The 27,485-nt window shown below is 43.1% G+C and overlaps 1 protein-coding gene across 3 annotated transcripts in view; it reads right to left on the bottom strand.

Moving 5' to 3' along the window:
• The window catches only part of ARHGAP10 (Rho GTPase activating protein 10), a 277,640-nt gene that overhangs the window by 9,698 nt on the left and 240,457 nt on the right, over window positions 1-27,485 (bottom strand). For 2 of the 3 annotated variants that reach the window (XM_045552099.1, XM_045552101.1), the window contains 4 exons: window positions 16,592-16,751; window positions 7,483-7,557; window positions 1,591-1,740; window positions 343-434 (listed from right to left, as the gene is read on the bottom strand). In XM_045552099.1, coding sequence (XP_045408055.1) covers window positions 343-434; window positions 1,591-1,740; window positions 7,483-7,557; window positions 16,592-16,751 — 477 coding nt within the window. The remainder of the gene's footprint in view (window positions 1-342; window positions 435-1,590; window positions 1,741-7,482; window positions 7,558-16,591; window positions 16,752-27,485) is intronic. The other variant, XM_045552100.1, reaches the window with a different exon arrangement.

Raw genomic sequence — 27,485 nt, 5'->3', positions numbered from 1 at the left:
CTCTGGGAGAACAAAGAAAACAAAGGAGGCAAATCAGAAATATTTCTTCCCTGCAAGTGGCACTAGCTTCTTCCCATCAGGAGGAAGATGCCCTGAATGAAGACCCACGAGAGTTAGAAGGGTTGGAGGACAATCAAGAGGAGGACAGAGTGGTACTGCAGCCGCACACATGGCCCCCTGGAGTTCAGCATCCGGGAGCCAAACACCCCAGCTCCCTCCGGTCCAAAGTGTCAGGGAGAGATGCACCCCTCCCAACTGGGGCACCATCAGTGACTGTTCGGTGTTGTAGATATTCCGGGGTGACAGAATGTAGCCTACCGCAAAGCTCCCACTAACACTTACCATCCTCAAAAATTGCTCCTATTTCAAAAGACAATTCCGAGCTGTGTTCCGCTTCGCACGGGTACACGGCGCGAGCCTTCCGACTGGTAACGCTGCAGGGGAGCAGGAGAGACACAAATGAAAACATGCACAACTGGGAGAGAGAACCCTCACCGTCCCCCCACCCCACTTCCCAAATCTCATTTATGTGTTACCAGTGGGGCAAGTCCTTCCCAAAAAAAAAAAAAAAATGAACACAGGGAAGTGAACACCAGGCAAAGCCACCCGGCACTTGATTTTCCAGTAAATGATGGGTTTCAAATGCAAACCATTCCTTAGGGAGCCTCTCTGAGAAGCTGTCACTGAACCACTTCACCTAATTCTCCTCCCTGCCTGGTGAGACGCCGTCCCCATCACTCAGCATTGTCAGAGCCATGGGGCATGTTTATTTCCAAGCACTTCAGCTGCTCTGTTAGGAAAAGCACTGCATTCTGGAGACACGGGCCAGCCAGCGCAGGGAAGAGGCACAGCCACACTGAACAGGCTGGGTGGGCAATGCACCACTGACCCAAGTCCGTCTGGGATGACGACCTGCCCCCCACCCCACTCTGGAAGGGGCTTGTTTTTACTCCGGGCCTCTGTGTTTAGACCCCCTCACCCCCAGAGGCACACCAGGCTCAGCTCCTCACCATCTGTCAAAACATCCTCTGAGCCCTTGTGGGAAAAGGCCGCCCTGGGAAAAGATGGAAACTGTGCTTTTAGCCAGATCCAACCGGAGCAGAAGGAAATGTCCCACCGCACTGGGGAGTAGGGGAAGCCTCTGATAGATAGTAAGTGGCACCTCAGCTGCCACCAGGTGGACAGGCTTGCTAAAGGCCACCATCTTTGTCCTCTAGAGACCTGGCCATTTGCTGTGGAAATTAGTGTTTCCAGTGCCAGTCTGCCTTCCTATAAAACAGAGATGATGCTTTATATCCATGCACAGGAAGTTCTTCCAAAATAAATAGTTTCATAAATGCACAACCAACACCAAAAAGAGTAGGTTCAAGCAGGTTTCACATAAGGCAAATTTCTCCAAAGAACATACTTGCTATTAAACTGAGTAAGGCATAGCCCGAAACAAGGTTATAAATGTTGTCCACAAAGTCCAGGATGCCAGGGGAACCTGGGCGAGCCTTTTCCAGCAGAGAACACAAGAACTTGCTCCAGTTTACCAAGCCCCTTCTGGGTGCCGCCACCGTATTCCGCATCACACTCCAAACCACGTACCTTTCAGGAGGCTTGTCCACTACGGAGGCAGGAGAGACGGGGAAAGGGGACAACCTGGGTGAAGGAGGAGTAACAGCTGAGTTAGAGCTCGGCGTGGTCGGAGACTGCGGGTTAAGCCACTGGACCATAGGTGACCGGGTCTGACTTGGGCTAAGGGGAGAAGTTTATAGGACAGGATTAGTAGTAAAAAGGCACAGAAAACCAAATGTCTAACACCCAATCCTACATGGCTAGAATGCCAGCTCCCTTATGTCCCCAGACAACAGGGACAGAGTCTTCCCTGCATCCTTCCAGGGCTATAGCCCAAACTACAGATACCAATAACCCCAAAACTAGCTACAACCCAAACTGGAGCCATCTCATCGTACTTCTCCAGCTTTCTGGAGAAGATCTATCTAGTCCAGCCCTGCACATAACAGTTCATTCATTAGAAAACCAGAGTCTAATGGCTCAAAGAGGTGACTGGGACTTCCAAGGTATTCATTTCTTCTGCTTGTAAGGAAAGTCACAAGAATCTAGAGTCAAGCCCATGACTTGCAGCTGCAAAAGATCAACACAACACATGGCCTTTTCACGTTTTAAGTTCTTTCACTTAGTCATACACATGGCAACTAAAAAAAAAAAGTCACTAGGATTCAGGATCGATCTAGAGAGAACCAAAGACTAGAGTTCAGGGGAGAAACCAATGAACAGCAAAAATCTTTGGTGACTTGAGCTTCCTTAATATTTCCAAATTTTAAAAAAAAGAGTTAATGTAAAGAGGTCAGTGAACAGACCCCTGGAGTGGCCCGTAAAGATGGAGGGATCGGAATTAACCTTCCATTATCTCACAACTGGAGGCTTGTGGCCATGGTATAAGCAGTTAGTTCCCTTTAAAAGCACGGTGCTGAAAGTTTCTTGTCTCATCCAGTGACATTTTCAACACCTACATACTCCTGGTCGGCTATGCCCAGAGGCCCTTCACCTCAAATTCACCCTCTTCAGCTAACACTAGTTTCCATGAGCAGCTTCCTGGTCCTTCCACATTCCTGAGCATGATCTTTGATTCTTTCTTCTGTAGCAGAACACACGCCATGTTCTTCATTACCAGTGTGGTCTGGCTCCATTCCTCCAGAGCAGCCGCACTCAGCAACCCATGACCAGACCTACCCAACGTGTCTCCCCAAGAACTGGCTCTCACCCGCCCACCTGTCCTAGCAGTCACCTGTTTGCCCGCAGCTCTGCTTCCTGGGGGTCCCCCTTCCTCTCAGGCTCTCCCCCTCCCTCTGCCTCCTCTAATCCAGCCCTTCCATAGCTCCCGCTCAAAACTCCTCCTGTGGCCTCTCCAACCCGCACACCTTCTCTGATGGCCTGTGACACCAACAGATGAACAGGCAGGCTGGCGCTGGTTGTCCTCTGACACCTTCAGGTATTTGTCTTGCCTTTGTGGCATGATCAGGACTTTAACTCCTTTTTCTACACCTCACAAAGCCAGGCAGAGTGATAAGGATGTGAGGCCTTCAACCAGCATCTGAGCAACCAATTTAGAAGTTCCAAAACTGAAATTGAATTTTATAAATCTGGTGCATTATTGACTTGGTACATAGTTAATACACAGTACGTTTCCTATCCTTTGGCCAGAAAAAAGGGGAGCCATTTTTTAAAAAACATTTTTTGAAGAACAAATTTACAGTTGCCCTCTCCAGCCATTCATTTGAGAGTCATAAAACCTATTTTATCCCAAGCCAAGATACCTATAAAATCCTAAAGTGATCTGTATCACCAGCCACAAAAGTCACTCAGCTCTTCAGCACAAAAAAAAAAAAAAAACCCCGAAACAAAAAAAAACTTTAATGTTGTCTTACTAATGAGGAAGGAAAGAGGACAGGGTGAGTGGAGCTCCGGCAGGGAATTTAAGGCTGCAGGAAGACAAACAACTGCCACGTTATCTCCCAGCAATTACTCCAGGTGCCTGGAGCACGGCGGTGTGGAAGATGAGCTGTTTGGCCACACCCCCACCGATTCCTCAGAGTCATAAATAGTCAGGTGAGTAAATGACAGCCATCCATCTGCTCAGAGGGAGGACAGCGACAGGATGAAGATAAAGTAACAATGTGACCATATTTATATGGCCCTTGACAAATAAAGGTCATAAATTTTATAGCTATTGTCAACTTAATCCTTACATCTTTAAGGAAAAAAAAAAACCCTCAGCGTTTTGGGTTTTTGTGTCCGTGTGAAGGGAACATACCCCTTCGTTTTCATCAAGTGAGAACTGCTGTAATGGCAGGTGCACAAGGGGAGGGGCGGCCTGTCCTTAGCTCGGCTTTCTCCAGCTCGTCCCAAACCAGGAACTCAGAGTCAGCAGTCCTTGTCCAGGGTCAAGTTCTTAGCACGAGTCTCTTTCCTGAGATCTTCTGGTTGCTGTTTAACATATATACACGCTATGTAATCCGGCACTAACCAGCTCACCAAGATAACCTTCCAGGCTTCCCATTTAAACTTAGTTTTCCATATTTGAGTTCCCCAGTTTCTCAGAAGCCTCGGCTAGATACTTCTTTGGATTTCAGAACCCCACACGGGCTCAAACACCGTGAGCTGGGATATTCCTAAGGAGTGGCACAAACGTACGTCTCTATGGAGACGAGGCAGGAAGTCCCGTGGGGGAAAGAGGAGACCCGGGCGGCACAGCCAGGTCTGGCAAACAGCAGCGTAGCCGCTTGGATAGAGGAAACTTTTCACAGGCATGTTGGCTGGAAGCGAGTGGGGATGAGGTGAGGGCTAAATAAATACACTCGAGTCTCGGACTGAGTTCACACCTCCGGTGGTCAAGGTCAGACGATGGGATGTTTCACAGGTGTTTCCCCGAAGCAAATGGCCCATATTGGTTTGAAGGCAAAAACTGGTAAATATCAGCTTCATTATATAACCATCTCCTACTTGCCCAAATGTGGGTAATTTTGTTATAAGAAGAATCTGATTTTTAAAAACATATTTAAGTCTTTGAAATATAATGCCTATATTTTCTCAAAAAGCAGTAGAATATTAGTTGCAAAAGAGGGTTTCTGATATTCTCTTTCCCTTATTGAAAACATCTTGAAGGAATACTAGATATTTCAGAATGCCCTGTAGGCAGGGTCTAGCAGTTTTCCCTCAGCCTGGGCTCTAGGAGAGAACTGAGCACACTAAGGCATCCGGGTACGTAATGAATTAACCATTCTCCTATACGTCTAGAATGGTTCTAGTCACAGAACTGTTGGGGGACGGTGCTCCCTGGCTCTCTCACATTTCTGCACATCTAGTGAGCCAGAGGAACTGGTTGCCTTTATTCTGGACTATTTTTCCTAAGATATTTGTAAGGCAAACAGCCTTGGAAGACAGAGATTCACTCTCATACATATTCTCTCTCTCTCAAAGCAGGCTTTACCCATTATAAAAGATTTGGGTTTTCTAAGCTCTAGGTCCCTCTCTTGTAACATTTGACATGCAGGTGTCACCTGGCCCATGTCTCATCATCTTGTGAGAATTGAGACTCAGGGAACTGGTCCAGGAAGATGCTGATACTGTTATTGCTGTAATCAGTAGAGTCCTGTGGCTCTGACCAGGAGTCCCATGCCTTCTGCCAGCATCCCTGAAACCACGGCAGGCTAATTTAGCAGCTTGCAAGCAGGTAAATTTCAGATTCTCCTTAGTTCTTAACAGTATCATCCTTGGGAGAACTGAGGAAATAGTCACTAAGATCATTTTTTTGTATTCTGTGGTTCAGGGGAGAACCCCAGCTGAGAATGTTTCCGGGATAAAGATCAAAAATGACTGGTGGCGTAAGAATAAAAAGCTCATTGTGTGCTACAACATAATGAAATATTTTGAGAGTCCTCTCCTACCACTTCCCAAATTTAAGTAGTTTTTAAATCTATTTCCTTTTTCCTGCTGCCCCTTTAACTACAGATTTTTGATTAAGACTGGCGTGAGCACAAACCACCGGATTCTATTGAATGTTGAGCAACTGACCAATTACAAAAAAGTACCTAAGTGCCACATGTTTCTTGAAAGCCGACTTGTGGTTTGTAAAAATGGCGAAAGAAGTCAACTCTTCCTAAAAAGCTCAGAAACCACATTTACCAATACAGAAATAAATTAAAGAGAACTACTAATATCTGTTCACCATCTTCCTGATTCAACACACTTAACTGCAAAAATCTTCTCCTGAAGCAGGACTCCTCTCCATCTTCAGTGCAAAAGAAACAACATCAGCACCTTCCTTCCAGGGGAACTGTTCGCTTCTCAAAGAAAGGGGGCAGATGGAAACAAGAGTGCTTCACTGAAAACACATGAAGATTTCAAATTGCTCACTCAGAAACACGTTCCTGAAAACACTTTATCGTGAAAATCTACCTGGCTATTCCCAAGGCAACAGAGAAGGGTCCTGTGCTGGGTGGGGCAGAGGAGCGGCTGGGGAACCCAGTGGGCAGGGAACGGAATCCGATCTGTGTGAGGAAATGCTCTTCTGTAAAAAGAACCAATACTCCTGCTCTGGAAAAACAGGCCTGAATTTCAGGGAAAGACCATATAGCTTTTATGGGGAGGGGGGCGGGGAATCAACCCCAAAATATGAAATTATGACAGTGGCTGTATCTGTGTACACTTTGCAGAGTTTATTTTTATAAAATGTAACAAATCAGCAGTCCATGCTGCTTCTGGCTCAAACTGTGATCCAATCTTCTTCAGTACCAGACTCTACACTCCATGCATATTAAAAACTCGTTGGCAGCAGAAGAGGATGAACGTTTCAGAAAGAGGAAGGGGGGTTAGGGCCTTCACTGTTAAAACCCAACACCAGCTGCACCGGTCACCAGAGAAGTCCTGCGTCTAACAAACATTTCTTGCAATAACACAGACAGGTCCGGCTCTAGGCAGTGTTGCTGACACAAGCACCCGATTCCAGGCTCTTTGAACACTGAGTGCAATTTAAAATTCGAAGGGATAGAGCAGGGAGAATACATATCAAGAAAAGAAATGACTGCTTATTTTAAGTGACTAAATCCCCCAAATACCAAGATATGTGACTCTGGTTATATGATATCGGAATCAAATCAGAAGTCTGCGCTGGAATGGAAGATTTTAAAACTTCATTTGCAAGGTCTCTGAGCAGAAGCGAACACATTAGTGAAATGATCTTTCGCGCCAGTCTGGGAAACGTACTGCATAAGTCTAGAACAGCTGTCCTGGGCAAAAGTGTTTGGAAATGTTAATAAAGACAGAAGGAAATATTGTAGATCTGTGTATTATAGGAAAATCTCCGTTCAGATGAACGCCACAGTTATATTCCTTAAATGCCAGGAGAGGGAGAATTCCACAGCAAGTGCATTGTTTGGTTCCAAATGAGCACCCCAAAGGAGAACAGCAATGGAGAGAAGACAAGAAAGTCACCATAATCCACAGGGTGGGGTGCAGAGGTCTTTGCTGCCCATTAGAAGGGTTCAAAATGGATCCGTCTGCTCATGATGGGTCTGAAAACTTGTCAGGCCCTGTGCTAGTCCCTGGACCTGCTGTCCAGCCAAGTGAGTGGAGAATGCCCATTAATTATCATAATGCAGTGCCACAAGTGCCATGCAGAGATCTGCCTGAGTCCCCAGAGGAACAGAGGAGAAATCATGTAACACTCATTAGGGCATCCAGGAAGACTTCCTGTAGGAGGCGGTGTCTGCACTGAGCTAATGCCGAAGCCAATAGGGCCAGTCATCCTCACATCACTTCCCCACACCCAGGCTCGTGTGAGGCACAGCTGTACACAGTCTAGCGCTGTGCCAGACACTGTTCACAAACACAAATCCACTCACTCCCAACAACCCTATCATTCCACATTACATAAGAGCAGACAGGTGACATCTCAGGAAGGTAAAAGCAACTTACTCAAGGTCCTGTTGGTAGGAAACCCCGTTTTGACAAGACAGCACATAGCTCATACCCTCAAGTCCTCCTGAGTGACTGGAACAGAACAGAGGAAGAATGGAGAGAGAGGTGAGTACAGAGATACTCAGGAGGCGGAATCCAGGATCCCACACTAAAGGCACAGAAGGGCAACTGGAGGATTTTAAGCACGCAAATTACAAGTGCATGTTCTGCCCCTCTCCAGACAGACCCGAGTCCCAAAGCCAGCACTGCCACTGCTGGCTATGTGCCCATTTGCAGTTTCTTAACTTCCCTCAGCTTGTTCCTCTTTTTATGAATAAAAGAAAGGCTATTTCTCACTGGCTAGAGGCCAGGGAGAGAAGGAAGAGAATGACTTAAGAGTGCCCCCAGAGGCTGGCCTGCAGCAGAAGGCTGCACTTGACAGTCGCCCACAACTGAAACTTGGCCGAGCCTCCGTTTCCTCAGCTGAAATGGAGAAAGCAATTATGAACAGGCTGGGCCACTGCAAGGTTCAACTGAGATGACAGATGTCAAGCATGTAGCAGAGGCCGGAGCATAGTAAGCACTCAGTAAACAAAGCCCTCATTACTATTTCGTATTCCTGAGCCAGATCTCACTTCTGATCTCCAAGGTTACATCATTACTAACTAATCATTTTCCTTACCAAAAGATAGCAAAATAAGTTATGCAAAGGGAAAAAATTAGAAAGATATCAAGTGGATGTCACCTTCTTCAAAAAAAAAAAAAGTTGCTAAATGCAATGTGTTATCCTGGATTAGATCCTGGAACAGAAAAAAAAAAAAAACATTAGTGGAAAAACTGGTGACATCCATACAAAGTCTGTAGGTAGCAGTGCCACATCAATGCTGATGTTATATTTTAACAAAGGTGCCAGGGTTCTGTAAGATGTTAACCAGGGCAGGGAGGGTGGAGAAGGGGCTCTGGAAACTCTGCACTATCTTTGTAACTTTTCTGTAAATCTAAAACTACTTCAAAACTAACATTTTATTTTAAATGATCGGTTATAAAAAGAACAACCCCAAATAAAATTTGTAATCACTGAAACAACAGAGACCTTACTTGAAGGCATCCAAAACCCGTAAGGAAAACTTTTGGCTGGTTTAATGACAAGAAAAGATGCATGAAAGTTAGTTATATTTTAAAATCACCTGCACTCCCCCCCATTCTGGAACAACACTTAGTGGTTAACTGCACTTCTTGAAACTGGATTTTAAGAAATGTGGGCTCTTCCAAACAGGTGAGCTTTGATTATAGATTACATCAAAGTTGGCAAACTTTTTCTGCAGAGGATCAGATAGTAAATGCTTTAGGCTATGCGGGACTTACGGTGTCTCTCGCAACTGTTCAGCTCTGCCACCACCATGGGGCAAAAGCAGCCACAGACACAATGCAAACAACTGAGTGTAGCTGTGTTCCAATAAAACTTTATTTACAAAGATGGGTGGCAGTGGGCCACAGTTTGCTTACCCCTGGTTTACATGGACCAAATGAGAAACCACTTGGTTGGGGGGTGGGGACGCAGGAGATGAAGACAATGAGGACGGCCAACTCCCCAGGGCCTGAGAAGCTCCCCCTGCCCGCTCCTCACTCTTCACTGGCCGTGTGGCACAGGGCTCCCCGTGCAGGCCGGCGCTGACCCGCAAATGCCCAGCGCTTGACTGCAGCAGCAATTTTCTTCGATTGCTCAAGATCACCTCTCATGCAGGAGGGAGAGCCAGCCAATGCAGCAAGCCGGCATGTAAAAGTAATAACTCGTTCACCCTTGAGGAAAAAATATCTCTTGCACATGTGTGGGCAGGGGGAAGAGGAACAGCACTGCAGGAAATCCCTCCAGCCCCGCGGAAGAGGGCACAGCCACGCTTAACACTCAGTCCTCAACCTGTGGGATGCTGAGGCTCCTGCGTGGGCTTCCTCCTTTAACAAGAAAGGACACCACCATCCAGGCATCTGACAAAGTTCACTGTCAGGGCAAGCATTTTCTTGGTTTGGCTATAAGAGAACAGTCTTAGAATTACATCCCTGACCAAGCTTCCACTCAAAGAGTACTCCTGTAATCCCATTTTTCTTCCTTCCAGATGACCCCTGTGGAACCAGGTAAGAAGGTTGAACTTTAGCGTGCTAGCTGAACAGAAGAAGAGTGATAACTTCATTTCAGAAAACGATGAGTCATGAGAGGTCGGAGGGTTGTTAGCCCTGTAAGGTCACTGACAGCAATGTTTCCACCAGCTCCATCCTTGTGTGGAAAATAGTGGCCCCTCGATGTGAGGGCTGAACATCTAGCACAGGGCCAAGCACAGCTCGAAAGGGGTGCAGACATACTCTGCTGCAAAAAATCGTCTAGTTACTCACAGAACGGATTGCTGGGTTGCCTCTTAGGATAGGTGAGCTACCCACATTGCTCAGAACAATTTACAGGTTTGGCTGGGTCCCCGTGGGTTCCCCAGTCTTTGATCATGTGATATCCAAGGGCTTATTCGCAGAGACGTCTACAAAGGAGATTCCCAAACAGACAGGCTGGGAGAGGAGCCCGAGCCGAGTCCTCCTGGAGCAACTACAGTAACTGCTAAAAACAACACAACCTCAGGACAACGTCTAGGGCTTCTCCAAGACCAGAAAGGTTATCTCCCTGAGCTATTTAGTGACGAGATTATGTAACTGATGAACCAGGAAGTTAAGGTCAAGTTAAACTAAGAATATTAAATTACTCAGAGGGAAGGAAAATCCCGGCAGGTGGCTGCCTAGAGCTCCCAGGGGAGCAGTGATTGGGTTTTATTACATGTGGTCTCTTGAAACCTCACAACCATCTCCAGGGGGCAAATGGTATTTTTCCCCTTTTATAGATAATCTTGCTAAGTCTTGGTTTACTTAAAGAACTTATATAAGGTCTCCAAGGTTTTAAGAGGCAGAATGTGGACACAAAGCCAGGCCTGCTTGACTCAGATATCAGTGCTCTCCCCAATATAAACTGTCTCCTACTTACAGAGAGAGCTCATGAGGTTCCTGCCTAATTTAGATATTGAGACACAGCCAACCAGTTCATGAACAGTGGATAATAAATTAAAACAAATGGCAGCAAGTAAGAAAATCTTTACTGTAACAACAAAAACCAATGAAACTAAAACAAAACAAACCAAAACAAAAACAAAGCAAGACTAATGCACGACTTAATTATTTTTAAAGTCTTAAGCAGTAGAAAAGCCACTACAAAATGTGGACATGTGTCTTTATTTTAGAAAGTCAACTTTTTATGATGGATTTTTAAAGTTATACGGACAACCAACATTCTGGCTTAAAAAAAAAAACCCACTAAATTTCAGAATGTGTCGCTACAGTACAGCAAAGGAAGACATGAATTAAGGCCACAAACAAGTGCCAAGTACACAGCACAAATACCAAGAATACCCCCAGCAAGCCATGATGGACATATACCAAAGGACTTAAGGTGCCAGGCGATTAGTGTGGCATAATGTCTGCACACAGGTGGACAGAAGAATTCAAGGAGATACACAGGACCAAAGCGGTACCTCCAAACTGAATGTGAACAGACATTTACGGTCCATGGCCAAGTACACAGGCCCTGTGATTAGCTTCTAGAGCTTTACTGAAGCTGAAGGGAGACGACTGAATATCACATTACTCATAAAAAGATTATGGCTGCTGCCCTGTGGCGAATATCAAATTGCCAAGTCTCTCAGCTCCTCCCCAAATCTCAGCCAAGGTGTTGGATGATGAATGTGCAGCAACCAGATTCAAGTGTTTATTCCCCATAGATAATTATAAACCACGGCCACATGACTTAATGTAAGGTCAGCGCTCCTTCTTCAAAGCAAGGGCACCGACCGGCTGGCAGCGCGGCTGTCTCGCTGGGTTTCCGAATCGAGGTAGGTCGGGGAGGATACCCACAATTCAGATGCTGTCCCCATATGCAACTAGACAATTTGGATCTCTACAGTAAAATAAGTCTAATGGAACCACAGGTCAACTGGGGCAGAAAGATCGAGGGTCCATCTGTCCTTTACTAGTTGTGTGGCGTGGGCCAATTTTCCTGCACTTTGTGCCCTTGTTTCCCTACCTTTAAAGACTACGATATATCTCCCCCCACCCCAGCTGATGCAAGCATTAAGATGAAATATCATTTACAAAGCAGCTGAGACAAACTCCAATAGCCCACCTTCCTTGATGTTCCACAGTCTCTGGTCTGAGAAATGGAAGAGGGTAACTATCTATTCAAACTTTTCCTGCATCTAGTCAAACCTTCTCTACAACCTCAAACCACCAGCCTCTGCTAAAGCAAAAGGTTCTACTCCTTCAAATCCCCAGACCCAAGAGGTACAGAAAGGAGCTAACCTCTGAGCAGAATTTAAAAGGTGTGGTGGGCTCACAGCAAGGCAACCTGCTGCCCCTGCTCACGTGGCCCTGTTCTGCCTTAGATTGGAGCTATCTTAGACCTCTGTCTTTCTGACCCCACCCAGCGACCCAGCTGTTCCCTCAGGTATGGGAGTGGGTACCAGGCCCTGATTCATTCTTCACAGTGGCCAGCGCCGGAGAGCACATCCTTCCACGTGCTAGAGATCTCAGTCAGCGGAACCCACCACACTCTGTAGCCAGGGCCAACTGACAGGTAAGCAGAGAAAAGCTGCCAACCTTATTAGGAAATGATTTTCCTAGTAGCCAATAAAGATGCTGCACATTCTCATACCAGGCAAGTCATTCCTTTGGGTTAATGGATCACCCTCTCCTGATCCTAAATTTACATAACTTTTCTCCCTATTACAAAAGCTGTACGTGTTCATTTTAGTCAAGTTAGCAAAAAAGCAGATATGCAACCAAAAAAAGGACCTTTTAAAAAATAAATTCCCTATTTTCTTCTTCTGAGATAATAATCACAGTAAAACAGGTAGAAATATTAAGACACCGACTTCCAGGGCGAACTGACCGCCCTTGCCCACAGGGCAGCCCCCTCTGAAGGGGGAGAAGAGGGAAGGAGGAAGGACAAAGGGGGAAGGGAGGGGATAGAGACAAAGTTTGACAATGACTGCTACCCTATAATTTCTAAGTATGTGCCAAATTTCAGAGAAATCTGTTAAAATTGCTTAAAATGATTATTCTTCTGAACTTTAGGCAAATCATTCATGGTTTATGGCAGTATCCTAAGCCACAAATCCCATTGAAGGGCTACTTTGGTATCTCCCAGCAAAATTCATCGACTTCCTGAAAAGCAATCATGGAACCAACAGTCAAGCAATTTGAAATGCCAAGTGGATGTCTCTGGGAGACCTCTATTTGTTTGCTCAATTTAAAGGAAGTAAGTTATTTCATTTACAAGAATTAAAATGGTTACCAGAGAGTGCACAAAAAGTATATGGAAGAGGTGCACAAGGCTACGTTTGGGAGTAAAAGGGTACTCAGTTTTAAATAACTGATATCAAGTCTGGATAGGCACGAATCTCTGCGGCACAGTAGCAGCTTAAGGCAGTAGCTGGAATAAATGCTTTAGAAATACCTTAAGGGCAGGATAAAGATAGGCAAGGGGCTCAGTGGGTCGGGGAGAGGGACCTACTGCCCTCCAGGCCTGCCAGGCACAGATGAGATGCACCTCAGGGCACAGACAACCAGCTAGACAAAGCTATTCCAAGACTCTGCCATCTTGAATTTGAGAATGTGCTAGCAGAAGAGGGGGTGTCCCCTTTTTCATTTGAAATCTACAGAGGAGGCAGATTGCAATTCCTGATATTTCCTAGAAGAGAGTTTCTTTTGTGGCAGAGAATCTAAGAGGATTACTTGTCAGGGACCTGGTTCCATCAGTTACAATGGCAGAAAACCTGTTTAGAGAAAACTACTTTATTGGGGGGAAAATGACTTTGGAACATTTGAAATACTTTGACCTATGATGTAATGTCCTCCAAGGAGACTGAGCTAGCAATTCTTCACTGGCAATGAAGTCACCCATCCCCTTACTGAGTGCACAGGTAAGTAATAGCTCCAGATTGATTGACTGCAGTGAATAATACCCACAAGTCATAAACATCAGCAGAAACCCTGGAAATCCAATTCTGCTGCATTGTTTTCTACCTGTCAGAGACCATAGCTGTATCTACACGCTGCCTATACCAGAACCACGGCTGCTGTAGGTTTTCCTCTACAAATTTGCTTCCCGGTGGCCAAGATTACAGCATTTCTGTGCAACAGGTCGACTGCAGTCCTATGTGATCCACATACATTTGAACTACATTCCTCAAGACCTGAGCTAGCAGTGCAGGCAGCACCTCCTTTTCATGACCCCGTAGTGACTTTGGTTAAAGGGGATCTTAATGAGAACTTACTTAGAACCTACCATATTCCACACTGCACAGCTGTATGCAGAGATGAAGGGGGGAAGAGGAGAAGAGAACACACACACACAGTGGGAACTAAAGTTATACCTGCTAAGGAAACACAGAAAAATGCTGTAAGGAGAAAATGATGAGATTAATTCTGTGGAATTTCTCAAAGAAGAGTTTTTATTAATAATCTTTATTTATGAGGAGGGAGGATGATGGATCAGAAACCAAACACAGTAGCCTAAGAGATTTGATGACATAGGGAAAGAAATGGGATTTCCAAAAGAAAGGTATTTTTATAAATACGTAATTCAAATAAGTAATTACCTATCAATATCATAAAGAAGTTCAAAGAGTATAAGATCCAATTCCTATCATTAAGCATCTTATGATCTAGCTTGGGGTAAGGGAAAAATTAGATAGACAGATACGCTTAAAATATAGATATCAAATAATACTAGTACACAAAGACAAATTTGGATTTCTTAATGCCAAGGAACAGGTACCAGCAGAGAAAGGTATTATTTAGAGGCTCCCTGTAGACTAGAGTATGAGGGGACACTTCCTGGGGATGAAGATAAAATTAGACCCTGGAGATAGGTCAGGATTGCCTTGAACAAAAAAGCAGAGAGGTATTTCAGGCAGAGAGAATCAAAGTACGTGGGAAGCACACAAGGGCTACTGGAAGGACAGGAAGCACACCGCCCTAGAAGAATGTTTTAAAAAACAACAGGGAGAGAAATCATGTATCCTAATCACACTCCTGAAAGAAGCCGTTTGCAATCAACACACGCTTAGAACCGTGGGGTAGCAGGAGACGGTCCTCTCTAGCAGGGCTCACCAAGCCTCGCCTGAGGGCTGGTTAGAAATGCAGACCCTTAGGCCCCTTCTCAGACCTGCTGAATCCTGAGCTCTGGGTGGGGCCCTGCTGTGTGGGGCTTCTCAAGCGTCACAGGTGATTCTGATGTGTGTTTGGGTTGGGGGAGCCCTCACCTAGATACAAACTTTCTAACACAGTGGTAAGTCTGGACTGATGTATGCTAGCGAGTGAATTCCTTAAAAAGTACAAGAAAACATTCCAGTAGCTACGTCAAGAAACACAGGTGTATTTCCTCCATTGCATACAAAACAATCAAGTTCTTAAAGTAGGAGGAGGCCTCCATTATAACAAAAAGCTCCTTTCTAGACTTGCTTCAACTACTTTTCCTTCCTCCCTTTTTAGCCTCTCAAGGTTGGAGTGCTTTTCATGACATTTTAAAGTCTGCATGAATAGAAAGCTGGGGAGTTCACTCCCAGTTTGATTTATAACGAAAAATATCAAGCTCTTCTTGTTTCAGGCATGGATGTTTTGTGAATTGAGCATTGGCTGTACCACGGCTCATAATGTCACTTTTCTGCAGAGCCACTGTGGAAGAAAGATGACGGACTAAACTGTTTCCCGCTGACTGTGACATATACTTACTGAAAGGAAGAATTAGGCATCTGGTTTTCACTAAAATACACATACACTGGCTAAATTCCACCTTCAGTGTAACCAGGATTATAGATTCTGGGTTCCTATGTAACTACTGCTGTTGTTGCTTGTAGTACTGAAGGGAAAGAGAATTTTTATTGTGGAAGAACAGTAAAGGTGACAAGCCTATTTGAGTTATATGTAATTGAAATCCACAATACACAATCTTCAGCATATAAAATACATATAAATGACAATGTTGCGGGGGAAATATTACCTGGAGAATATATTTCCACACTTGGACTTTCAGTCGGATTTTCCAAATCTTCAGGTCACCCCCAAATTTTAGCATGCCAAATGTCTCCCAGCCTCTCTTAATACTTAATAAGTTCATAATGATTTCATGTGGATCCCACAGTGACTATAAAAAGCCAAGTAATCTGAGGAACACTTTCCAATCCATTTAAAGTCCCAAGAATGCCCAGTGAGGGTCAGATGACATCATTATCTATAATTTATTTCAAGCAACTTTGGCTTAAAAAAATTTTTTTAATACTCTCTGGATGAATTATAAATGTAATTTTGGATGTAATTGGATTGACTAATCAAGTAATGCCTTGTAATTATTAGTGGTGTTTTCTCTTCTCTGAGCACATGTTTGAAACGTGATGCCCTTTTGATGTCTCACACCCACCATTCAGCTTCACTCCACAGCCTTGGTCAACACAGCCAGACAAGCCCTCACATAAAGGTATTTTGTTTGCTTTTGTATTATTTGTTCTAATAGACCTGAGCTGATGTGTACATGCCTGGCACAAAACCAAACTGAGAGGATAAAATAAGATTCACCATCCACCAAGTCTCGACTATGTGTGGTGCTATGCAGCCAAATAGAGCAGAATGCTAGCAGAAAGCTCTCAGAAGTTCATATAATTAAAACATCATGCTATAGAGACAGAGTGACAGAGTCAAGAGTCTGTCCATCACAGTGCACGCATTGTCGTATCCTTGAAAGGCTGCATAACTAGCAGAAAAACATCCTGAGGGGGACAGTAAACAAATTTCCTTTGCACAACCCCAAACTGCCATGAATTGAACTAAGATCAGACTTGAAGTAGCACCCACCCACCCCTTCCATACTGGGGACACAGAGACACTCTGCAAGAAGGCTTTGCTTTATGAATCCTTCTCCCTTTGGTGCCCCCACTGATGAGAGAACAAGAGTCTTAAGATTTAACAGCTTCAGCATCCGCTGGCCATGTAAAACCTCAAAACGAAGTCCTGGCCTCCTGCCCTCAGAAGCACAGTTACTTACATGGGGGCTGCCCAGTCCCCAGGGCTCCCTCCGTCCGCCAGAAGGTGATTTTTGTCTGGTCCCAGAGGCCCATGCACAGCTGCAGTCGTGGGCGATGGGGAGGACAGGGAGTCCACACTGCTGGTAGGGGTGTCCTCCTTAGGAGGGTTGGAACTGTCACCTGGGGGGAAAAAGGATCACATTTCAAACAAATAGAGAAGAAAAAAAACTAACCACTAATAATTTATAACTAACTAGAAGAAAAAACTAACCACTAATAACTAAATATGGCATTACTTGATTATTCCATAAAATTACATCCAAAATTACATTTGCAGTTCAGCCTGAGAGTATTTGGGTGTCCTGTCCTGAAAAGTTGTGGGGGTTTTTAACCAAAGATGCTTAAAGTAAACCACAGATAATACATAGTGAGGAATGCTGTCCCCACTAGAAAACACAATAATCAAAATTAGATCAGGCCGGGTGCGGTGGTTCACGCCTGTAATCCTAGCCCTCTGGGAGGCCGAGGCAGGTGGATCGCTCGAGGGCAGGAGTGCGAGACTAGCCTGAGCGAGACCCCATCTCTACTAAAAATAGAAATAAAAATTATCTGGAGAACTAAAAAATATATATAGAAAAAATTAGCTGGGCATGGTGGCGCATGCCTGTAGTCCCAGCTACTCGGGAGGCTGAGGCAGGAGGATCGCTTGAGCCCAGGAGTTTGAGGTTTCTGTGAGCTAGGCTGACGCCACGGCACTCACTCTAGCCCAGGCAACAAAGTGAGACTCTGTCTCAAAAAAAAAAAAAAAAAAAAATTAGATCAAATGGAAGACAAACGCCTCGATGGTAGCCACAATGATTTCCTAATCCCTAAGGAGCCCAGGAATAAACCAACGGCATCAAGAACAGCTCAGAACAGCATACCAGCTTCACAGGGTCCAACCTCTCGCCTTCCAGGCATTTGCTGGTTCTATAAGCCATTCTTAGTCACCACTTAGTGCATAACAAATTGAACAATTCTACAGGAACCTTGTCTTCTGAGCTGGTACCTTGGATTACAAATTTCAATAGTCCAACGTTAAAATCTCAGACAGAGAAATTTTCATTTCCTGACTTGTATAAGATAGGGGAGGATGCTACACAAGTCAGGCCCCTGCAAAGACTGCACAGAATGAATTTAAACCCAAACTGAAGGCATTTCCTAAATGAGTTGCGTGGTGTATGAATTCACAGAGGACCATTTTAGTGGTATCATTTGTACACATTATGGGTTTGGGTGGAAAATGCAGAAGACAGAAAACAGAGCATACAAGAGCAGCTGTTTCCCTGAACTGGACTTCCCGCTCTCAGGGTACTCCCAGCTCCCATAAGATGCACCTGAACTACACCCTTCAGAGCTTGGCCCTTCAGCCTAATCCACAATCCCCATTAAATGTTAACTCCTCTGGGGTGCCCTGCAGAGGAGAAATTTTCTATGAAGATGGCACAAGCTTGGCCTCCATTTCATAGGTAAGGGGTCACGGTGGTAGCCAACAAACTGCCACAGAAGCAGATGATATACACATGGAGGTCCATAACCCCAGATGCCAACAGCTCCTGGCAGATTAAACCTTTATATTTCTTCAGTCCTGGGTCCTAAAAACAGAGAAAGCATGAACGCCAAGAACAGCAAGGAACTTGCTCTTGGAAAACCACCTTAGATGGATTTCATTTCTCCTAAAAATGAAGCACAAGAGAAATCCCAGATTCTTCTTAAGCTAGATCCCAAGATGCTAATCTTGAAAACTGACTGGACAAAATAATTCTTATTGACCCCTGCCCCAGCTTACAACTAAGGCTAACAGGGGGGATCTTAGGACTGGAGATCTAGAACAGCAGCATTCAGGGAAGTAGGAGTTAGAGATGGTGGTGATGGCTGGAAGAAGGAATTGCTGATGAAGGCAGTTAGGGGAGACACCTGGATGATCCTGTGCAGGATATTCCCTACCAGAATATTCTGCACAGAGATGGTGGAGCAAAAGACAGGCCCTCTTTCTGCAGGCAGGTCTTCTCCCCGGGCTGAGCCTGTCTGTTGCTAAAGTCCAGGAGACTGTATGACTGGCTCTTTCAGTGAAGCCACTTTTCCACAGCCCTCACCACAAAAGCATTTAGCTAATTGGAGAAATTCAGCCTCAGCAGAAGGGCCAATTTTCAGGCAAATAGACCAAAACCCACTGATAGACCACTGCTGTGATTTCCTTTTATTTTCTTTCTGGGATACAGTCCACTTTGGAACAAAGGCTGCTTCATCCCCAGTGCCTGGAAAGCTCAACTCCATGCAGTTCTTTTCTGCAAATGAACCCGAGGACAGCAAGGGGCTAGACTGCAGCTCCCCCAGGCCTCTCCCTGCGCCCCTCTGGCATCATGAACAGTGGCTCCCATCACAATTAAGAGGGTCTCGTATGTAACCCAGCACAGAGTAAACCCTCAGCATTGGCCCGCATGATAGCTGCCAATGGGGCTCAGCAAAGTAGCAAAACATCATCAGTTCTGAGGCAGAACATGATCACCTCGACAGCGACTTGGACGCCAGCAGCTCCCTGGCTTCAGGGGGCTGGATCCTGGCCCTCGGCCTCCTCTGGGCCGCGCGCCCTGACTGCAGGCAGGACACGACAGAGGGCGGCGGGGGACAGCAGCAACTGAGAGTCAGGGACCACCAGATTCCCTGACTCACCCCCACCAGGAGAAACCTGTCAATGAGACGCACCTTTGGGGAACTGGAGACCAGGGTCTAATGTGTTACTTTTAAAAGATGCCTGAAATGTTTTTACAACCAGATACACTTACGTTGTCTCTAATCCTTTTCCCAGGAAGACTGACACAGCACAAATTGTCATTCAGCATATTAAATCACATTCTATTAAGAGAATTCTCTCTTCCTTCCTGCCAAACAGTGGCAATCGGAACCCTTAAGTGAAAGTAATATCGGTAGAAAAGAACGTTTACGCAGACTGATCAAATGAAGAGACACCTCACCCTACTGTCCAAGTGCACAAAATGCCTTTCTCCTTCACTGTTCAGGAATGAGCTTATCTATTTAAGAGAATCACTGAATTGGAGGGAGAATAAATATCAGGTACCCAAACATTAAATTCGTATAACCCTATCCAAAACTTCAGTTCACCAAAAATCAGATTACTGCTTTTTAACTACTATGAAAATAATAAAACTTGAAAAAAAATTCTATGTTCAATAATATGTAGAACAAAGATTTTAAGTCCTATGAAACTAAATTTATAATTGAGAATTAAAGTCAGATACCCTCATCATTTTTCACCTATCACTTCTTTTAAGAGGGCATGCAACCTCTTTCCCTGGGTGTTACTTTAACAGCCATCTACAAACAGAAATGACCTATGAGTAAAAAGGCTGTTCCAGTAAGTGAACAAAAATGGTGCTAAAGGACTTGCCTTAGGAACAGACTCCAAGATAAGAAACTCATTAGAAAACGAACGACCCGCCATCTAGGAGAGCAAGTGACTTCCTCACAACACCCAGCTTAATTCCCACCTTCTCTACAAAGCATCTGCCAACCCCTCTCCTGCCTCTGCTCTCCGTTCTCACAGCTGTAAGCAGCAGCAGTTTTGCATTTCGCTGTCCTATCATCATTTCATGACCTGGTTTTAGTTCCCCATTTTTTCAGGGTGGAGACCGTGTCTCGGTCTTGGTAATCCTTACAAGGACATGATGCAGCGCCAGGCAAGTCAGGAGTCCTCAGGAGATACTGTGGCCTCGCTGCCACAAGACATGCCATGAATAGGCAATGTCATTGCCTCTAGAAATGGAGAAGGGAAAAAAACCTCAAAGTATTCTTACAAAATCTGCACACAGTTTCTGATTCCCAACCTCTTCCCTTCCAAGCCTCAAGCATCTCTAACCCTCTTTATTCACTCAGCCAGCACTCACTGAGCTTCTACTTAAGTACAAGGTGCACCACGGATGCTGAGTTACAAAGGTTGTAAAGAATCAGTCTCTAACCCAAAGGTGCCCACAGTCTAAGGCAGAAGACAGGTAAAGACCAACACCAAGAAAAGGTGGTGTTTGCTATAATAGATCAAGGAGCTTGGAGACCCAGAAAAAGGAGTTTCTAAACATGCTAGTGGTAGAGGAGAAAGACATGTGGGAGGCAAGTCAAAGGATTAGGAAGAAATCATTACCAGACTTTCAAGGAAAGAGCCCCAGGTAGAGAAAATACCAAGGTTGAAAGAAAAGGAGAGAACGTGGCCACTGTCAGAGCCACAGCAGTTGGATTTGGCTGGAGGACAGGGTCAAAGGCAGAAAGCAGGTGTATGAAGTCAGGTACAGAGTTTTGCATGTAACACAAAGGCGTGTGAACTTATTCTGCAGGCACTGGGAAGTTACTGCAGGGACTAAGCAGGGGAGTGATATGCTCGAGAATGGATCCAGAAGATACTCAGGTATTACAGCCAAGAGAACTCAGTGGATAAAGGTGAAGGGTGAGAAAGAAACTTAAGATGGCCCTCAAGTTCTTTGCTTAGGCAACTGGGTGAATGCTGCAATCATTAACTGAAACAGAGAATTAAAAAAATAAACATGGAGCAAATTGGGTGAGGGAGATAAGACCAGTTGTATACTTGTTGGGTTTGGAGTGCCAATAAAAAGTCCAGGCAAGAATATCTAGAGGAGAGTTGGTTACACAACCCCGAGCTCAGGAGAGAAGCCTGGGACAGTTTTATTGATTTGTCGTCATGTACGTATAGTTGGAGTCAGGGCCTTGGATGGAGAGAATAAGGGTGGAGAAGTAGAAAAGTAAGAGAACCTTGGGGGAATTTCAGATGTAAAGAGAAAGTTTCTCTCAACAGCAATGTTGGTGGTGGTGTTTTAAATGCAGAAGAGTGTCCTTTTGCAAATATTTAGGACTTCCCCACAAACATCAACTCTCATAAAAATTGGACAAAAAGGCATTCAAGAGGGCATGCTTTTCATGACAGCTACCATATTTCACTCTTTAGTCTGACTTCTTTACAAGCCTGAGCATATGAACAAGGGCTTTATTTTCATGACACAACCTTCAAAGAATTGCAGAAAATTACACCATGAAGAAGGAACAAGAACTTGATAATTCTCTCATATCTAATAATTTAGAGGATGGCTATATATCTTTAATTATAATATATGGATGAGCTTTGACTCTCGTTAGTTTAACTTTTTTGTTCTGATGATGACACTATTCTGTCCATTCATCTTCTGGTCATTTCACTTAAACAAAACTGCTTTTGCATTGTTGCGCTGGGGTTCCCTCCCATTTCATTCATTTCTTCTTTCTCTCCTCTCAAATATATTTCCTAACAGTTAAGTCAGAGACAGTTCCGTTTAAGTCCCTTTCCTGCTGTTCTTCCACTTAACCGAAGACGTCTGGGTATGGTAGGAAACCACAGAAGCTTTCTGTTACTCCTCAGAGATGGGCTGTCTCCACTACGGCAAGGCTATTCCATGTTCCCCATTCGTAAACATCTGTCTTATGTATTAGCAGAAGTAAGGACGAAAAGGAGAAGACCGAAAAGAGGAAAGAAAAAAAAGCATAAAAAGAAGAGATCTAATCTATTAGTTGGTTTTAATTTAAGCAAACTTCACAGTTATGCATTTGGTTAGCTGGAAGAGAGCTGACAACTACTATACTATTTTGGTACGCAAATACTCTTCCTATTGGATCAGAATAATCTTGGATGCTTCTAATTTTCCAACAATTAATCACTAGGATCAAAGGAAGATTTACTGAGAACAGGGTTAATTGTACTTGTAACAACACAGCAATACTTTTATGATAAAGTCCAGTCAGGAAATTTCCAGCCAAGATGGCAATGAAATTTTAAATGGAAACCCATCCCTCCCCCACAACATATGCCAAACAAAATCAAATATTTTAAAAATAAAAAGATATAACTACACTCAAAAAAACTTGTTACACATTATGGAAGAGAAACAGAAAGTGAACATTCAGAGGTCAGTGGGAATGCCAGCCAGAGGCCTCTGGTTCCAAGACCAATCAAAGCCAGCAGAGCCAGCCAAATGCTTAAATCTTGTGGTGTTCCTAGTACCTACGATACACTAGGGCATGGGAGAAGGGATAGAACTGTGCTCTTCCTGTGGAACGAGGGGCTGGAGGAAGCATTCCACATGAAATGGGGGCCAAAAACCTATGACCAAGTTCTCCACTTACCCAGGGAGCAGATTTGACATTTCTGCCCCCCTCATCCCTGTGACGAGAGTCCTATGCCAGCAATGGCAACACCTAGTTCTGAAACAAGCACCTAGGTGAGCCCAAAGGAGGCAACAGCCTGAGAGGGAAAAGAAAAAAGAAGGAAGGAAGAGAGGAAGGATCCAATCCCCCATAGCCACATATAAACACACAAAATCCTTCTTCACCATCCACTTGGAAACCACAACTTCTAAGAACAGAAAAAACTAAGATAGTCAGCAAATTCAACAAATAAGAAAATTCAGAGATTTAGAGATTTGTAACATAGAGAATAGAAGTGGAATTGCCAGCATCCAGGTTCCAGAAGAAGAAATAAATTGAAAGGAAGAAATATTTAAGGAAATGACCAAAGTGTCAAAATTAAAAAAAAATTTCAAAGACCTCAATCTGGAGGACTCAGAGTGCCAAATAACGGAACAAAGAAAATCCTGCATATAAGACACATTACTGTGAAATTTAACAATATCAAATACAAAGAAGAAACCAAAAAGCATCTAGATAGAAAGAGCAGACCATATAAAAAAGAACCAAACTGACATCAGACTTCTCAACAACACTAAGCACAGAATAAAAGTGATGTAATATTCTTTAAGCATTAAAGGAAAAGAACTTTGAGCAGAGAATTGTATATTCCAACTGCCAAACTGCCATTCAAATGTGCCAGTGTAATAAAAATATTATCAGCCATAAAAATCCTCAAAGGTTGGCCACATAAAGAATGAATGATATTGATAACACTCCTAGAGAAATTCTTCAAGTATTTAAATAAAAGAAGCAATATATAATATTCAACTTAATGTCTATTGTTGTCTTAAAAATCTAGGATAAAAGGAAAAAAACATAATCAAAATAGTCCAAACCAAAATTCTAGAACATACCAACATAGTTGAAGTGGGTAGGCCAGAGGGAGTTGAGAATTCATTAAGTTATTTGTCTTATTGGAGGTGGACAGAGAGTTTAAGAAATCTATAGATAAAAAAGACTATAAGTTCCAAAATAAAGGCAACCACTCTAGAAACAAAAAACAGAAGATATATCATTGGAAACAGCAGAAGGACATTTGCTTTTTTGAAGAGAAAGCAGAAAAGGGGAAAAGTATAAAAATTCATTAAATGAAAAATATAAAATGACAGAAATTCTAATAGTAATTACAATATATAAATGGATTAAATTCACCAATTAAAAGACAGTGACTCTCCAAATATATTTTCAAACTCAACAATATGTTGACTGAAAGAAACATGCTTAAAACAAAAAGAAAGACTGAAAAATACAAGAATAAAAGATGGATATACTAGGCAAATATGAAGCAAAAGAAAGGTAATGATCTTAAAGAACTACATGAGGGTCATTTTATACTGATAAAGGGACAAGATGATTAAACAAGGGGACAAGCACCTACTAATACAGCTTCAAGCAACATGACAAAACTGTAAGGAAAAACAAAAATTCACAAATGTAGTTGGAGATTTTAACACTCCTCTCAGATACTGATATCATGTACGCAAAACACTATAATCAATAATACAAAGCTGATATATTTCACACACACACAACTCACAATAAACAGAGATATGCATTTTTCAAGAAGATATAGAATATTTTGGAAGGAAGACTATAAAGTCTTAATAAATTCCAAAGGAGGAATATTATACAAATTCTGACAAATATTGCAAAATAATTAGCAGTAACAAACAAAAGCAGTAATAAACAAAGGATATTCTTACAATTTTCATATGCTGGTAAACTGAAGATGGCTAAAAAGAAAATCATAATGAAATTTAAGAAATATTTAGAACTCAATAATAATAAAATCATTATTATTTTAAACAGATATTTTTTCTAAATATTGATAGTCCAAGGACAGTCATGACTGCTTAGATATCCAAATTAAATTCAGTCAACATGAAGTTGACTATGAAAGTTGACTATGAATTCTAATTCACTGAAATATATTTGATGTCATTATTTTCCTATACTAATTCAACAGGAATTACTTGTATACTATAATACATACACCTACTCCAGAAAGTGAAAAGCTAATATTCTTAACTATTATTTTTATCTACTGGTATGTAAGACTTATCTGAGAAAAAAAAAACTTCCAAAATCACAGTAGAAATCAATGATAAAATGTGATCTGACACACAAAAACTCACTCTAAATACAGAGAAATAAATCTTAAGGCTAAACATCATCTCTTTTACCTTTGAGGGTGGCTTCAACCAAAAATAGGTGGACTCTTCCACCAGCAGGGGGTGAACACAACCACTCTGGTTCACATCCACCTCATGCCCTCTGCCCTTGGGCCTGAATTCCTCCTCCTGGCATCCTGCTGTTCTATGTTTTCAATAGGGCCACCCAATAACAACTTAGAATCTCTTGATTAACACATTTCAACAGCTTCTTTGCCCAACTGATGTTTCTGTTCTCATGATGTTGTACCCAAGAACTAAAGCACCAAAAACTCGACTAACGTCCGTGTACAAAGAGGACCCAGGAGGTGGGGAGGGGAGAGAGGATACCCCCAAGAAACACCACAGCTGGGTACAAGTCACAGTGGCAGACAGACTGACAGCCCTGGGAATGAAGTTAACGGGAAGAGCCCAAAACTGGGAGGGAATTATGAAATGCTGCAGTAGGAAGACAGTTTTGCTCATTTGGCTAAGCTGCATAAGCCTGTTTAAAACGAACCTTTCAACTGAGCAGGAGATAGTCACACTCCAGTTTCCACCATGTGGCAGATGTGACGACATCAACAAAATCTCCTCCTAACCACAGTGACCTTCCCCTCCTAAGTTTGCCCAGGACATACAGGGCACTGAAAAGGAGAGTCATGCCTGGTATCAGGAACAGAACTACCAAACTCATTTCATATATATTCTGGCATAATTTCTATTTTACTAAAGTTTGTATTTTATCACATCAAAAACTAGTGCCTAATGCTACACTGACTAGGATAAACGAAAATATTCCAAAACTTATGTTTTCCCTGCCCCAGTTCAAAATGCTATTGGTCTTGACAATGTAAATAAAACCTAATGCTGAACAACAAATGTGGAGGTAACCTATATACATAAAGTTAAATCTGTCCAGGAGCCAGTGAGAAGCTTCAGCCAACGTAAGAGATGTGATTGGAACCAAAAATTGAATTTGAAAATTGATAACGATCAAAGGTATAGCTACCACCCACTCTTTAATGATCTAGTGCCTGGGGAGAGTATGGTGCAGGAGGCAGTATGTTCCCTAACATGTGGCTAATACAGGTCACAGTATACTACTGACTCACAAGAAATGGGATACTTTAGAATTGTTATATGAGATAAGAACAGTGACCCATCTGATCTGGTATGGAATTCTGCTTTTTACAAGGATATCCAAAGATGTTCTAGTTGTCCATGGCCTCATCCTTCCTACCCAAGTCTTGGAAGTACATTATAACATGTGCTTGTTTTCAAACTACTGGGTGAAAATTGTCATGGACAATGAAACATTCAAGACTTCCACCTCTGAGTAAAAGAGGGTGACTTCCAGAACAGCTTACTACTTACTCATTATTGCTCCAAAGGAAGGATTATGGTTTTGTCCAATATTTTGATTGTGCATCTTGTCCTTAGCATTAGCACTCCAATAATTATCAGCTTTCAGAAACCAGGGCGGCCAGATACCCAAATTTACTGTGAGACTGAGGGAAATGGGAAAAGATTATGCCTCCAAAACAGAAGATCGACATATCTCACCTGGCTGTATTATCTAAGACTGGTTTCTTCCAAGAAGCCCACTCTGTGGTTGTTGGAGAAAAGTGAATAGGCTTGTTTCTTCACATCTTACCCAGATGCTTGGCTGGACCAGAACATCATCGAGTTCTAGGACCTTGTCTAACAAGGAGCTGCAGTCTACACATGGCATGACCAGGGCACAGCAGAGCCATCTGTGAGCAGCATGGCTGAGGAGGGTCACAGTCAGGTCTAAAACCTCGTTAACACCTAACCAGCCACAAACACCTGGCACTCCCCTCATGTCTTTCCATATGCTAGTCAACTTGATCTAACGTGGCCAAAGAATTGAGTGAGATAACTTTCTTCCCAAAGCACTATCAATAAAGGCATCAAATAGGTAAGATCTGCAGAAAGAAATAGTCCAAAGCAAGATAAAAATTAAAGTGGAGATATTTTTCAGGCTAAACATTAATATTTATTCTCATCCTCCTCAAAACCCATGCCAGAGAATTATATTATTTTTATACATTAGTTTTAACTGGAAAAGTACACACACACACAGTTCCTTTATTAAACAAATCAGAACAATAAAGGCAGGTTAGGGAATTCAAAGTTTGACTTTAAAATTGAACTTTTAAAATTGCAAATGTATTAGGCATCTTTCTTTAAAATGCAAGTCCAACCAACCATTCAAAGAAAATTCTTCTTTACTGTCCATAGAGTAGTAGGTGTTAAATGATTACTGTTAGAAAATAGTCCAGATTCTCTGACAAGAAAACCTTCCTTATGCCTTACATTAGGGAAAAAGGAGAGGAGGATTAAGAAATTAACCCTGCCAACTGCCCATTAAGGAAAGAAGATAATTGTATTTCTCTGCAGGGGGAGGTGCACTGAGATACAGGTTAAAATTGCCAAGTGGAAGGAGAGGTTCCTAAAG

The sequence above is a fragment of the Lemur catta genome, chromosome 5 (assembly GCF_020740605.2).
Source record: "Lemur catta isolate mLemCat1 chromosome 5, mLemCat1.pri, whole genome shotgun sequence".
NCBI lineage: Eukaryota > Metazoa > Chordata > Mammalia > Primates > Lemuridae > Lemur > Lemur catta.
The sequence above is the reverse complement of the archived record's forward strand: the minus strand, read 5'-3'. Positions and strand labels throughout refer to the sequence as shown.